The 15,896-nt window shown below is 39.0% G+C and overlaps 1 protein-coding gene across 2 annotated transcripts; it reads right to left on the reverse strand.

The window, feature by feature from the left end:
* Positions 1-79: 79 nt before the first annotated feature.
* LOC146583510 (interleukin-18 receptor accessory protein-like) lies at positions 80-15,387 on the reverse strand. Of its 2 annotated transcripts, none has more exons than XM_085272695.1 (12): positions 15,172-15,387; positions 14,840-15,032; positions 13,067-13,217; positions 12,817-12,985; positions 6,391-6,453; positions 6,132-6,243; positions 5,890-6,050; positions 5,353-5,490; positions 5,010-5,117; positions 4,791-4,931; positions 4,600-4,715; positions 80-618 (listed from the first exon to the last, which is right to left on the reverse strand). In XM_085272695.1, the coding sequence occupies exons 1-12, from the start codon at positions 15,251-15,253 to the stop codon at positions 466-468; spliced, it is 1,587 nt and encodes a 528-aa protein (XP_085128821.1). In that variant the 5' UTR covers positions 15,254-15,387; the 3' UTR covers positions 80-465. The 2 variants fall into 2 exon arrangements, with proteins under 2 accessions (XP_085128821.1, XP_085128815.1); XM_085272689.1 differs by having other exon boundaries at positions 80-690.
* Between the last annotated feature and the right edge of the window lie 509 nt (positions 15,388-15,896).

A 15,896-nucleotide genomic window follows, 5' to 3' on the forward strand; every position in this document is an offset into this window, starting at 1 on the left:
TCTGTGTCATGGAAATTTCCTTAACGTGTGTTTTTGTTCTGACCTTGAGAATCAAAATACATTATTAAAGCCAGGAAGAATTTATTTTTTTATTGCAGACGCTCAGAAAATAAATATGAATGATAAACTGTGAGCTCTATATAAGAAAAATAAGTACAAAGCAAAACCAAGGTGTTAAACAGTATTTCAAAGTTAAAAAAAATACTATGCACAGTATACACATGAAAATATTTCAGGTATCATAAGGATTTCTGTTTTTTTTTATGATGATTTCCGTTGACGTTCTGTGGTTAATTGTGGTTGAATGGCTTTTGCTGAAAGTGCTTGCAACATTTTAATGAAAACTATATTAAGAGAACTTTCACCTTTACAGTACACAGTAAATAAATATAATGTACAGTAAGAAAAGAAGAGTAACCTTGTAAATTCTATAGTTTCTTCCAACACCAAAAAAAATCAGTAATGCTACCTCACTGAAACTAGCTTCACTTTGTTTTTGGGCATGGTCTTCCTTAAAGATCTCCAGAAGTTGCTGTGGGAAGGTTCCCCTGACCTCCAATCCAGGCTGGGTAGCACTCCCAAGGCCCTTTGCACAAGTGTGGGCAGGGGGGGATCAGGCTGGATAAGAGATGGCGAGGCTTTAGTGGTCCATAAAAGCAGGAGTTTTAGGACAGAGTTTTGCAGCAAAGCCTAAAAATGTGTAAAAAACCCCAAAACAAAACAATAATGATAAATAAACGATAACAATCTAATTGTTAAGAAATTATAAATATTTTCTTGTTTAAAAAAATTGCACCTTCATCGTAAAAGAAGATTCACACAGCTATTGGTTTCAATTTAAGTCACTGAAGTGATTAAATGAAACTTACAGGATTGTATTCGGGTTGTGCTTCTTGCAAAATGAAAGTTTTCCACTGGCAACTTCTACATAGTCATTATTTGCTAAACATAAGTGTGAAGTTTGGAAGGAAAATTGCATGTTTTCATAATGTGTCCAGGGAAAAAATAAAGCTTTAGAAGGTACACTTAACTGCCAAAAGTATTCAATTACCATCAAAACATTTGTTAAAATGAAGTCCACAGCCACAGGTGTATAAAACCAAGCATCTAGGCATGGAGACCGCTTCATCTTCCTCCAAGAGACCTAGAAACACTTATTCATGCCTTAATCACCTCTAGACTGGACTACTGCAATTCACTCTATTTGGGTCCTTAACACTCATCTCTCCATCGCTTGCAGTTAGTCCAAAATGATGCTGCACTTCTTTTAACAGGTGTTAGAATGCATGAACACATCATTCCAGTTTTAGCAAATTTACACTGGCTTCCTGTAAAGTATCGTATTGATTTTAAGATTCTTTTACTTACTTTTAAAGTTTTAAATAATATGGCGCCCAGTTATTTAAACAAACTCCTCAACATGTATGACCCCAAAAGAGGGCTGAGATCACCTAACCAGATGCTCTTAGCACAACCGAGGCCTTGATTGAAGCATAGAGGAGATCGGGCCTTCGTAGCAGCAGCACCCAGACTCTGGAATAATCTGCCAGTGGAGATTCGTACTTCAGAGTCTTCAGTCTTTTAAGTCGCGTCTTAAAACTCACTTTTTTACTTTGGCTTTTAATTCGAGTTCAGTTTGAGTACCTGTTTTATGTTTTTAATGTTAATTCATTGTCTTCTCATTTATCAGTATTTGTTTCTAATTTATCTATATTTGTTTCCTATTGCTTTCTCTTGTTCTTAACTGATTGTGAAGCACTTTGATTAACTGTTAGTTAACCAAAGGGTTAGTTGTTTTTAAATGTGCTATACAAATAAATTTTGAATTGAATTGAATGGAATCTGGAGCTCAGTGAACTCCAGTGCGGTACCGTGATATGATGTGTATAAGAATGTCTTTTATTTATGTATTATTCACATTATTTTATTGTATAATGCCTTAGTGCCACTGGATTTTAGCATGTCTCACACTCAAGCAGTTAGACAGATGGTGGGGGTCTGGTAAGGAAGTTGGGGGGAAGCAGACAACTCCACAGGAAGAGTCTTTTGTGTCTTTGAGGACTCTGGGAGGTAGCAAGGGAGTGTGAACCTTAAGGTGTGAAACAGCTGTGTACTGCCTTTTGTTCCTAGAGAAGGTATTTAACTGAGAGCCATGCAAGGCTCAGAGAGGGACTCTGCTGACCGTCTGCCCCACGGTCATGCATCCTCTCCACCAAGCTTAGTTTTCTGTTCTTTGATTTGATTAAAGAATGTTAGCTACCGCTCACCACTTGTCTGCAGGCTTTATTTAATGGAAAACTTCCGCAATAAGATGATGTCACAAACAGGATGGTCCGTGTGATCGCTGAACAACGGTTCCGTGGACGGGCTGATCACCCCTGAGAGAAAAGGTACCGTTGGGGGTGTCCAAATTCATGGGCTGCATTTGTAGGCCGATTACGCCACAGCGATGCGACAAAGGCTGCCCAAATTCGTAGACTCCTCCGAATGCAGACAAATGCGTCCTCCTTTTCCACGAATTTTAAGGATGGGTCGGGTGTGTCCTTTATGGCCCACCATATCGCAGAATTCATAGCGTGGATCAGCCAGTTCCAGTTTTCAACAATAGCGGCCGCTACTAAGTTTTTAATATTACTCTTATTACTCTTTCTGGGTCACAAAATAAACTTTTAACATATTTTCAGGGGAGAACGTAGCTGTGTAAACTTCAAATATCTACAAAGCTGTTGAAGCAAGTAAGGTGGCCAATTTTTGTATGCGATTGCAGAAGAGATTTAAAACTGTGACCTAGAAGTGTGATTGTGAGAGTCGTTTTTGCCACAGGTTATCCCGGGGGGATCAGTAATCAATGAATTTTAACCTGTCTTACATGTAACAGTCCATCTGGTCTGATTACTACTAGAGATGGACCGATCCGATATTACGTATCGGTATCGGTCCGATACTGACTTAAATTACTGGATCGGATATCGGAGAGAAATTAAAAATGTAATCCGATCCGAAGTATCACAAAATCACCTCACAAAACGCGCTGATTGGCGTAACCCAGCTCTGCGCATCGGAGCAGTATGTGTCACGTGATAGAGCGGCTGTTGTCTGCCAGACCTGTCGGTGGTCTGTTGGAGCATTTGGAGCCTCGCTACATGCTTCCTAACCGCGGCATTTCATCTTGGCGAAAACTATCCCAGAGAAGTAAAGCAAGTGTGTAAGTTCACCCCTGAATGTTTGCATAGTATTTCCACGTTAAGCTTAACAACTGATATATGGATCCACAGCTGGACTGGCCATCGGAGTTCCATATTGAGGTGAAAAGGAAGCGATTTGTCCCATACTTCAGCTAGAATTAAAAAATAGACACAAAGCTGGAGTTATTCTGTCTTTGCTGTGCAGTTGCATCTACTTCTCTCATTCACTCCCCCTTCCTCTCCTGTTATTACTTCAAACATGAAACTGATCAATGATCAGCTGATCGGCTTTTCTGCAGCAAGTCCCGTCTTTCAGCTTGATAAGCTGTTGTTAGAATGTATTTAATATCACTTTCTAGTATCAGCTGAGGTTTGCTGGAGCCACGGCTGTAAAAGCTGCTGGTCATGATATCCGTTTGGATATGTGGTGAGAGGGAAACATGAAGATGAAACCAGGAGATGTCTTTACTGAATCATCAGAGCTGAACAGGTGATGGAGAAACAGGTTTACCTTTTAGGTGACATGAATGAGTTGAAGGGAAGTTATGAACTGTTTCTGAGAGATAACACCAGGATCCTTTTTTAGGTAGCTGACGGCTGGTAACTGTGCAGGGGCGGGTCTAGCAAAGTGTTGCCAGGGGGCCAGGTAGGGCATTAACAGGGGAAGGGGGGCACAAAGAAATATTTTTCTTTGTTATGTCATTTAAAAACTTTGAACAAATAATTATCTGAATCTTACAACAAAAGTGGTCATCTGATTAAATGTATAGAAATCCATTATTGTATATAGTAACTAATAAGTGTAATATACACCCTAGTAAGCTATAGTACGTTTTCCTTTGGGAAGGTACCATCTGTGCAGTCTGCAATTCTGTTGAAGAAAGATGTTGAATCTCTTTAAATATTGTAGAAAAATAATTGATTTCTGTGCATTTCTTTTACACATGCATTAAATTAAAGTTGATTACATCGATTAAGAGCGGGGGGTGGTTCCCTAATATTTTTGCTGGGAGTTGGCAACCCTATTAGTTAGGTAGGTAAGTACTCTATAAAATACCAGAATAGGGAGGATGGTGTAGGTTTAAATTTATTAGATTGATCAGTATTGCTGAACTATAAAATGTTTTGGGTGGAGTGTATTTTTTGCATACAGGTATAACAGAATAGCTTTAGTCCCTTGTTTTTTTAAAACTTGAGTATGAACTTCTGCAAAATGCAGCAAGATATTTATTAAAAACTGTTTTATTGATTACAAAATGCGCTGTATCGGATTCATATCGGTATTGGCAGATATCCAAATTTATGATATCGGAATCGGTATTGGAAAAAAAAAGGTGATATCGTGCCATCTCTAATTACTACAGAAACTATACAAAACAAGAAAAAGTTCTGCTTTGTGAGTATGTAATCCTACCTGAACTCCTGATTCCAGTTCAAACACAGCATTACTGTTGGTGAAGTAGTCATCTGACAGGACACAGATAAGCATTTGGCTTTTCTTTATTGCAAGAACCACGTCATTTGTGTATGCTGTAGAGAAAAAAGAAATTAGGAACCCTTTTGGGAAACATCTCTCACACAGACACAGATATATGATCTTTTAACCTCCTCCAGGAATCACATCCCTCTCCAGTAGACAGAGGCGATACCCCCACTGGTCCTCTAACACTTGGGGCAGCAGCACCTCTAGTGGCTTTTTGGTAGCTTTAACTTCCTCGTTAAGTAGGTCGGTGATACACAGGTCTCCTGTCAACAAAAGAAACTGTTACTTTATGTTTTTTAAAAATGTAATAGGGTGAAAAAAGAATCCTTGCTTTGGCTTACCTTCCTCATCATTAAGAGGTGATCTGGAGGAAATGATCTCACCTCCCAACACTTCTTCTGATGCAGGGCTCCACACATACGACAGAAACACATCAAACTCTTTCTCATCTGGTAGAGGTGTCAAGTTGCGAAAGACAGCGTGAGAAAAAAAATACATATGATAACAGTCTTTCTTTGTGGAGACAAAACAATATATTGACTGCCACTACTACAAAAAGTGACTATTTTAAAGCATTGACACAGCGTTTCAGTTAGCCTATGGATTTAATGCCCATCCTGAAGTAATGCCATGTCCTATAAAGAGGAGAGACAGGTGTGCCAGTCTATGTGCATCTGCATTAACCTCCATTGTGTTTTCCATTTTTAAAGTAGCATCTGTAGATGAGCTGTATCTCCAGCCATTTTACACGCACGATGATTATCAGCCCACCCACCGGCAGGAAGGCTGTAACTAGATACCCAACCAGTGATGGCCATTGCACTGCAAGAAGAAAAAAGCAACAACAAAAGAACAACTTTTAGATTGTATTACGTCTTCAAAGCAGGAGTGACCGACATGGGAAGCTGGATGGGTAGAAGCTGGAAGACAAAACTGAAACAGTTTAACTACACATTAAGCAGACACAGAGCAACCCTCGCGTGCTTTAAGAATTTTGTTTGTGATGAATATGAGTTAAATAGCTTTCTCTTTAGCTTTAGATTGGATTTCATCACATTTTTTGCTTGTTTGGTGATTAGTTTTTTTGTTTTTTTTTTGCAAAAATATTGTCTATTCCAGCAGACCACAACAGTGACTAAAGCACAGTGGTATAACAGTGTTATTACACATATATTCTGACTAAAACATGAACACATGAAGTAACAATAAGAACATTATTACCTTTAATTTTCCTTTTCAGCTTGATTGTGGCGCTGATGTTTCCAAATGTATTACTGGCGATGCAGGTGTACGTGTACGTCAAGTGATGTGGTGTCACCTCATTTATCGTAGCTACCTGTATGACCTCGTACTCTTGCGTGTACTTTTTCAAAGACTTCTGTCTGCATTACAGAAATGATGTTGAGAGCTTGCTACATGAATGGATTTTATAACATTAGTAGTAAGGGACTGATGCGACTTACTTACTGTCTAGTAGAGTCATGTTACCATCATTATTCATGTACCACTCTATCTTTGGTGAAAAATTTAGTTCAAAAGGAAACAGTGCCTTACATAAGAATGTGTAAGGCTGGCCTAAATTGAGTGGAGGAGAAAAAAAGCCATTAAAAGCAGGTCACTAGAAGTGACACAAACAACTAATGGGCTGCTTGATTTTGTGTGTTCACTTCCTGTACATGTTTTTCTTTAAAATAAGTTTTTCAGAATGATGTAACTAATCACCAATTTCCACTTCCTTTGGCTCATTATCAACAGGAATCCTGGGAGGACTGCGTGATGGCGGTGCTGTGAAGGCGATTGGAAATAAAGTCAGAAATGTGTACCTAATTTACTACAGAAACAGTCATACACATATAGATCTGAGCTCTACTTTGAAACAGCCACTACAACAATTCAAATGACTCCTTGCAATCTGTGTATATCAAGACATACCGACACCTTAAAATTCAGCAAGAAACAAGCAGAAATAAGCCAAGATGCAGGCAGCTCTGTCAGGCTGATTTTTGCATCACAACACTTGTCAGCAAGCTACAGAGGGGCTCAGAGCACAGTATGTTTTAACTGTAACAGCACTAACTTATAGCTAGCTGCATACCCAGAGCTCTTTTATAAGACAAATCTACAGATAAATGAAATGTACTATCACCATATGTATTTGCATGCATTCTAAGTTGTTCTTACACAGGAAAGCAATGATAGCAACAACCACACAAACAGTTAACCACTTAACCACCTACTGTGGGTTAGGCCCTGTGGTATTCAGTTTCTGAGCAGCATATGAACCAAATAATATTTTTTGGTAGAGTGTGTAATGTACAAATTGAGTCTGGGATGTAAATGGTTTTCTTATAGGGCAGTGGCATTCAGGTGTCCCTTGTGTAATTGTATATTTCTTGAAATTGGATTGGAATATGGATGAAATGCCATTGCATCAGTGTAAATGAATACACTAATGACATACTGGTGAAAGAACAAATTTGTCTGACCTGGCCTAGAAAAAAAATATTATTGCAATTTATAGAATCTGACTTTTCAAAAGTGTGTTAAAATGGATGCTTAAATTTGGGACATCTGTTTGACGTGCAAATGTGTAAATGAGTACGTACAGACATTAGATCTTGCAAGATATGGCCATGCTGTTTTATCCGGTAGTATGCGCTGGCCTACTTTAGTATTACTTTTTTATCTTATTAGACTGTAGTATCAGATTTCTAATTGGCCAAACTATCTATTAAAAGCAAGTAAGAGGACGCACATAACTTTGTCTTATATACATACATACATGTGTGTATATATATATATATATATATATGTAAATCTTTTTGCATTTTTTTTGTTTGCTAGCCTTTAGTGGCACAATCTTTTGCAAGACGACTGCAATAAATAACCTAACAAAACAAAACAGAAAGATGCAAGTTGTGTAACCAATGTGTTTTCTTCCACTGAGTTACATTATGTAAGGATTATAATAAAGCATTATATTAAAATTCCCTTTTTAATAACCTTTAAGAGTGGTGCTGCAGCTGACATGAAGCATGGTATTGGAGCTTTCAGAAAAAAAAACTGTTGTGAATAAAACAATTGGTGCAACTGGTTATGAGTTTAACTTCACAGTTTAGCAATTAAACTGGGAAGCTGGAAGGATGGAAACTGTGACATTAAACTGAGCAGGGCGATAAGATAAGCTCTGTGTGTGATGTCTGCTGTTTTGCAAGTGCACTATAAGAGATCAATGTGGACACTCAAGTGTGCAATAGCAAGAGTACAACAAGATAAGACAAGACACTGTTGGGAAACAACACGCATTCGCCATCAAAATAAAAGACGTGCACCAGATAAGAAGTTGCAACGCGCATTTGCGTACATATAAAAGCCACTGTTTTTGTCTGCTAGAGTGGGATTATTCTGCACCATATCTCTGTGCGTTCATCTTTTATTTGAAGCCAGCTCACCTCCTGCAACCACTTTTCCGAGAATACGTGCTTCTTTTGTGGTTCGGACTCCTTCTTACATTTATTTGGAGGTGGAGGAACACCAAAGTAATTGCTTAAAGGAGCTTGCTTCTTCGACATCTTTAAGAATTCTAAACAAATGTCTGTCCTCCTCCAGAAAATCTTATGTACGCAAACGCGCGTTGCAACTTCTTATCTGGTGTGCGTCTTGTATTTTGACAGCGAATGCGCACCTGTGGACCACTTATGTGCACCCCTGTTAATAGCTATGGATCACATAGCAATAGCAGGAATGGAATAGTGCAGTCGCTGAATGTTAATAGCTAGACTATGTATAGAGCATTAACCAGATAAAACATCTGGCAGCTATTGATGCTGTGCCAATCAGTGTTTCAGTGCAGAAATGTTTTAGTGAATAAATGAAAGCTTAAAGATGCTGGTGTTGAGGCTCATGATTTTAAGCGGAAGAATTATGGGCGAAAATGAATGTTGTGATTGGTAGCTGCACTGAGATGCGCAGAAAGGACGAGAAGTCTGTGCAACTGTGTATGTATGAATTGGACTATGTAATTTTAAATGCCCAGCAGTTAGGTGAAGATTAACAACCCTAGAGTTACAGTTAGGTCAATACCACACAACTTTTTGTAGTTTTGCTTGTTTTTTTGCCTGCTGTTCACTATTACAGTGGATTTTAAAATCAAACAGCCAAAATGCTATTGAAGTGCAGTTTCAGCTTTAATTTAAGGACTTTGACAAATGTGTTACACAAACTGTTTCGGAATTACAGCCATTGTTATACATATTCCCATACTGTTTTTTCTCATATTTGGATGCTGTTCACTGGAACTCTTAGTGTGCAGTCCAAAGAGGTGCAAATGAAGGAGGCCATCATGTTGAGTCTTAATCATGTGCCAAAAACCAGTATGGTAGATTGTAAAAAAAAATAAATAAAAATGAATGCACTGGCCAGTTCAGCAACACCAAAACATCCTAAAGACCATTGAAGACAACTAAAGTTCTTGATCACAGAAGTTTTAACTTGGTTAAGACAAACAAACAAAAAATTAAAAAAAAACTTTCGCAACATCCAGCTAAATTAAGAACTTTGTCAAGAAGGTAGGCATATCACTGACATCTACATTCAAGAAATTGCCTCATGAATGTGCGTACAAAGAGATTACAAAAAGTCGCAATCCACCGATTGCATTTAAGAACAGGAAGGCCAAATTAGACAGGCAGAAAACTTCATGATCCAAAGCATACTGCATTATGTGTCAGAAAAGGTGGTGCAAATGGTTACGGGCATGTATGGCTGTGAGTAGAAAAGGTAATTAGTGTTTACTGATCATGTGACTGCTCGTAGAAGTAGCAGGATGAAGTGTACAGGGCTATACTCTTTCTCTGTACTCTGCTCAGGTTAAGCCAAATGATACAAAACTGATTAAACTCCACATTACAGTGCAAATGGATAATGATGGAAAGCACAGTGCAAAAACAGAGATGGGATACTATTTAAGTCAGTCAGCTGATCTGTAATCCCAACAGAGCATGCTTTGTAGTAACTGAAGAGAGAGACCCCAAACGAGCAGCACCCAAATATTATTATATTCATATTTACAAGCATCCTGTTTGTTGCGAAGAGCTCATGATTTTAAGTGGACGTAATCTTGGGCGGAAGTGATTGGACTAAGTGCAGAAAGTGTATGTATGAATTGGACTATCAACAGTCTTTGTGGATATGCACATTCTACAAACTGCCTGTGAGAAGCTGGAGACATTTCTCCTAAAAAACACAGTGCAGCTGCTCATGTTTGCATTAGCTTTAAGTTAGCATCACTGCACACATGGGTGTCAGCTCATTAGCTGAGTGGCTAAATATGTAGAAACTGTGAATATTCATCAGTTAGTTAAGAGATGCCAAGACAACCTAGAGTGCATGTGATACTAATACGGAGCCCGCACCATCTTTGGATGTCTGCCGATCACTCTTCATTCCTTGAACTGACTGAGAGACTAGAAGCTAGAGGTGCAGAGACTTTTACTGCCAGATATCTTCCAACAGCGAGTTCTTTTCCTCATCATGCTCTTCCAAGAGCATAAAGACTGCAAGTTCGGCATTATAGGGTACAATATTTTATGTATTTTTTCGTCTTTGAGTGAAGTGACCATCACGTTTTGGGCCACACTGCTCCCAAGCATCACTTCAGGCCTGCAACAAGTTTTCATTTCTGTTGGTGTTATTTTATTTTAACATATGCTGGCTTGAGTGTGTGCACAGAGAGAGTGTGGACCCCCCTTTGTGTTACTGAAGTTGAATTTGAGTTATCCAAATGACCATACCAAACATAATGAGACATTTTAAAGTAATTGTAACCCGGCATTTTACACAATTCTCTGTTTTAGTTTTCAAGATAATTTAATTCAACTCAATTGTTTCTGAAACTGGTCCGAGTCATTTTATTTCCTTAGTTACTAAGGTTGGGGCATTTGATGACTAAGTGTTACATTAGCGATTTGTAAGTGTACTAAATTTGTTACTTTTACAATACCTGCATTTGATAGTTTTAAATAGGTATCCTAGTATTTTAAAGTTCATCTAACAACACTCAAGACACTAAGTAATATTTGACATACTCTTATTGGATTAAAGTTGTTTGGTTTAAAGAACCCAAGGTGCTTACCTGGCACGGTAAGTACGGGTGGGCTACACAATGATTGCAAAGGATTTTCTTCCATATTTTTTAAAATCATCATTGTATTTAAAATTCTGTTTGGGTGCCCAGTTAGTTTTGATCCTCTTTAAATAGGGGGTTATTTATTTAAAAAAAAAATGCTGTAATTTACAGCTAATCTAAAAATATTGATTATTAAGCCCCTTGAATTAAAGCTGAAGGTCTGTATTTCAGTTTCATCTTGATTGATTTTAAAATCCACTGTGGTAGCACAAAGAAAAATGACACAAATTTGTCATCATCCCAAACAATTATGGTCCTAACTGTATGCTACTGTGTTTGCTCAAAATTGGTGGTACTTACAGGGAGTGCAGAATTATTAGGCAAGTTGTATTTTTGAGGAATAATTTTATTATTGAACAACAACCATGTTCTCAATGAACCCAAAAAACTCATTAATATCAAAGCTGAATGTTTTTGGAAGTAGTTTTTAGTTTGTTTTTAGTTTTAGCTATTTTAGGGGGATATCTGTGTGTGCAGGTGACTATTACTGTGCATAATTATTAGGCAACTTAACAAAAAACAAATATATACCCATTTCAATTATTTATTTTCACCAGTGAAACCAATATAACATCTCCACATTCACAAATATACATTTCTGACATTCAAAAACAAAACAAAAACAAATCAGCGACCAATATAGCCACCTTTCTTTGCAAGGACACTCAAAAGCCTGCCATCCATGGATTCTGTCAGTATTTTGATCTGTTCACCATCAACATTGCGTGCAGCAGCAACCACAGCCTCCCAGACACTGTTCAGAGAGGTGTACTGTTTTCCCTCCTTGTATATCTCACATTTGATGATGGACCACAGGTTCTCAATGGGGTTCAGATCAGGTGAACAAGGAGGCCATGTCATTAGTTTTTCTTCTTTTATACCCTTTCTTGCCAGCCACGCTGTGGGGTACTTGGACGCGTGTGATGGAGCATTGTCCTGCATGGAAATCATGTTTTTCTTGAAGGATGCAGACTTCTTCCTGTACCACTGCTTGAAGAAGGTGTCTTCCAGAAACTGGCACAGTAGGACTGGGAGTTGAGCTTGACTCCATCCTCAACCCGAAAAGGCCCCACAAGCTCATCTTTGATGATACCAGCCCAAACCAGTACTCCACCTCCACCTTGCTGGCGTCTGAGTCGGACTGGAGCTCTCTGCCCTTTACCAATCCAGCCATGGGCCCATCCATCTGGCCCATCAAGACTCACTCTCATTTCATCAGTCCATAAAACCTTAGAAAAATCAGTCTTGAGATATTTCTTGGCCCAGTCTTGACATTTCAGCTTGTGTGTCTTGTTCAGTGGTGGTCGTCTTTCAGCCTTTCTTACCTTGGCCATGTCTCTGAGTATTGCACACCTTGTGCTTTTGGGCACTCCAGTGATGTTGCAGCTCTGAAATATGGCCAAACTGGTGGCAAGTGGCATCTTGGCAGCTGCACGCTTGACTTTTCTCAGTTCATGGGCAGTTATTTTGCGCCTTGGTTTTTCCACACGCTTCTTGCGACCCTGTTGACTATTTTGAATGAAACGCTTGATTGTTCGATGATCATGCTTCAGAAGCTTTGCAATTTTGAGACTGCTGCATCCCTCTGCAAGATATCTCACTATTTTTGACTTTTCTGAGCCTGTCAAGTCCTTCTTTTGACCCATTTTGCCAAAGGAAAGGACATTGCCAAATAATTATGCACACCTGATATAGGGTGTTGATGTCATTAGACCACACCCCTTCTCATTACAGAGATGCACATCACCTAATATGCTTAATTGGTAGTAGGCTTTCGAGCCTATACAGCTTGGAGTAAGACAACATGCATGGAGAGGATGATGTGGACAAAATACTCATTTGCCTAATAATTCTGCACTCCCTGTATATATATCATGAACTTTTAACCATAGTGATAATATCTTGATCATATAAGAAAACAAAAATACACATACATATGAGAACATGAAGACAGCACTTACGTATAACTATGACCTCAACCCCCGTCCTCAAAGTCCATGTCACTCCTCCCTCAATTATTTGTGTGTGACAGAAAAATACTCCATCATCCTTTTCATGGACTGGTTCGAGATATAACACCTCTCTGACTTCCCGGGACGGCCTGTGTTGGTCTGAAACCTTCTTTTTATTCTGTAAGAAAGCACACTTGTTTTGCTGTGATTTCAATGTTTAGATTGTGAAGTGGTTACTACTATCTTGTATGGAACTCACCTTGTACCAAGTGACATTTGTGTTGTTACTACAGCCGAAGCCTGGGCAGGAGATTTGACCACCAGCACACACAACCAGGATTTTAATGCTTTCATTACGCCAAAGGCATCTCATTTTCTCCACTTGCAGACGGAAGAACAGCTTGTTGCCACTGGATAGCAGCGACACGAACATGTAACAGAAATTTGTGAAGCAGCAAGTCATTTACACTCATTGAAAACAATTTATTTTGCATTTGAAGATAGATTTAAAAAAAGGTTTTAAACAAGTTTTGATTAAATTACTGCACTCAATGAACTGGGCCGCATTCAGATTTGTGAAAGGTACTATAAATGTGAAGTTTCATTGACTAATGATAACATTTAAACATCTCAGAGGTGTGATTCACACTTTGACACTTTTAAAGTGAAAACAGGTTTCGCATTCTCATGTGTATATCTGTTAGTGGCTGAGAAGAGGTGTCTTGCTGAAACACCTACGGTGAAAATGATGAGGGTGAAACCCACAGACATCTTTCTATGCTAATAAACTTCAATCTGACATAAGATGACCACTGACAGGAAAAGTGAATAACACTGATTATCACTTCATCTGTTAGTGGGTGGGATATGTTAGGGAGCAACAGTTTGTCCTCAAAATTGATGTTAAAAGCAGGAAAAATGGTCAAGAGTAAGGATTTGAGTGAGTCTGGCAAGAGCCAAAGTGTGATGGCTAGACGACTGGGTTAGAGCATCTCCCAACCTGCAGCTCGTGTGGAATCACTGGTAAAACCAGCGACAGGGTTCTGGTCAGAAGAAGTCCAGTCAACAGAGGCAGTGTGATGCATTTGGATATGTTTTGCTGGGAAACATTGGATCCTGTCATCCATGTGGATGTTATTTTGACACGTACCACCTAACTAAGCAGTGTTGCAGACCATGTACACCCATCTGGGGTGGCTGTAGCTCAGGTGGCAGAGCAGGTCAGCCACTAATCAGAAGGTCGGTGGTTCGATCCCAGGCTGCCTCCTGGCTGCATGCCAAATATCCTTGGGCAAGATACTAACCCCGTGTTTGCCTACTGGTGGTGGTCAGAGGGCCCGGTGGCGCCTGTGTCCAGCAGCCTCGCCTCTGTCAGTGCGCCCCAGGGCAGCTGTGGCTACAATGTAGCTTGCTATCGCCAGTGTGTGAATGTGTGTGTGAATGGGTGAATGTAGTGTAAAGCGCTTTGGGGTCCTATGGACTAGAAAAGCGCTATACAAATGCAGGCCATTTACCATCTGTGGGATGTGCTTGAAAAAAACAGTCCAATCATTGTAGGCCTTACCTCATAACTTACAGGACTTATATAAAGACTGTGACTAAAAAGAGAATGACAAGACAAGATCCATTAATTAAGTTGTGCAGAAAGGTGGGATGATTTGCAGTGTGATCCACTCAGAGGGAGTCATAGTTTAGATTTCTAAATTATGACTTAAAAATAAAGTTAGTAAAATAAACCAAATGTCAGACAACACTGCCAGATACCACAACCCACCTTCAGGGGTTTAGAGGAATCCATGCCCTGGTGGGTCAGGGAAGGGATTCCTTGATTAAACAGTGATTTTTAGTAACATTTGGCATTTTGTGCTATTTTTATCTGAGTCCTCGTTAGGGTCTCTATGGGCAAGAGAAACAATTAGAGCAGCAAAAAACAAAAAACTGTTCCGGGGTGCAGTGTCTTTAAACATACCTAAAATAGGAACAATATATCACTGTATACAACATATCAGTACTTGAACTTAGCATTATTTACTTTGTGAAACATGAATAATTTCCAGAATGCTTAGCTTCAGCTATAAACAGTTTTCCACAGTCTAGGAATTGCTCTTCATTTCCTCCTCCTTCAGCACTGGAACTTGTACTCTTCATATCCACCATCTTTGAACAGTTACAGTATGGCATCGTAAAGTTTTGTCCCTCCGCAGCTTTGTAGTGCTTCTGAAGATCTGGACACACAGATGAGTCGTGTTGTTGTCATATTTCAATCTAAAATAGTCACTCTTCACACTTCCTCTAAAAAAAATACAACATTTTAAAACACTTCTGCTGTAATGTATGATTTACAATTTGTATTATGATAAATACCTGATTTGTTTGTTTGATGATTTGCTTCACAGTATCCCTTCAAGGAAAGGTGTAGAAAAAACAGGAAATATGCAGTTTCCATGCTGCGTCTTCGAATCTGAGAAAGCCGGTTGTTGGTGTCAGGCGTCGCAGTGATGGAGTTCTTAGTATTTCCTACGTTTCATGTTCTTTCTTCTTCTTTGGTGGAAAATCTTGCGGTTGAAGCAATTCACAGGACATATGTTGCAGCATGTGGTGTCATACAATTTCCTGTTTAGTTACACCCGAACATCATTTCACTGGAACTCACTCTAATATTTGAGTTCCTGCTACTTCTTAGCCACTTCCTGTGTGAACAGCAGAACAACATTTGTCTGTAGGCTTATATTTTACTTGTGTTTTAAGGGAAACCCTGTTTGACAGAGGTAGGGGACCCTTTCAGGATTTAGTGCAAAAAATAAATAAATACATAAATAAAGCAAACCCCAAACACAATTATATATATATAATTACCACTGTATGATCTTTTAGAACAGATGTGTTAAGAACTACACATCATCTGTTGAAAACGGCAAAATGGTGTGATCCAGTCTCATTGTTGTTGCGCTGCTACATGCACATACAAGTTTATGATGGTATCTGCTGTGTGGTGGCATGCATATTTATTGGGCATCATAGTGGAGATATATGTGTCAGGGATAAGGATAACCTTGAAGCTTTAGGGAAAACCTAGATGACAAGAATCA

The sequence above is a fragment of the Mchenga conophoros genome, linkage group LG1, assembly GCF_057382185.1.
Source record: "Mchenga conophoros isolate Kocher_MC1m ecotype Shallow Benthic linkage group LG1, M_conophoros_male_GT1.1, whole genome shotgun sequence".
Lineage (NCBI taxonomy): Eukaryota > Metazoa > Chordata > Actinopteri > Cichliformes > Cichlidae > Mchenga > Mchenga conophoros.

Bases quoted from the DNA above. Each gene is read 5' to 3' on its own strand.
- LOC146583510 (XM_085272689.1), bottom strand. From the start codon at position 15,253: ATGGAAACTGCATATTTCCTGTTTTTTCTACACCTTTCCTTGAAGGGA. The intron at 15,033-15,171 runs GTATTTATCATA...CTGTGTGTCCAG, and splicing joins TCATCAAACAAACAAATCAG to ATCTTCAGAAGCACTACAAA. The intron at 691-4,599 runs GTAGGATTACAT...ACACATTTTTAG, and splicing joins AACTGGAATCAGGAGTTCAG to GCTTTGCTGCAAAACTCTGT.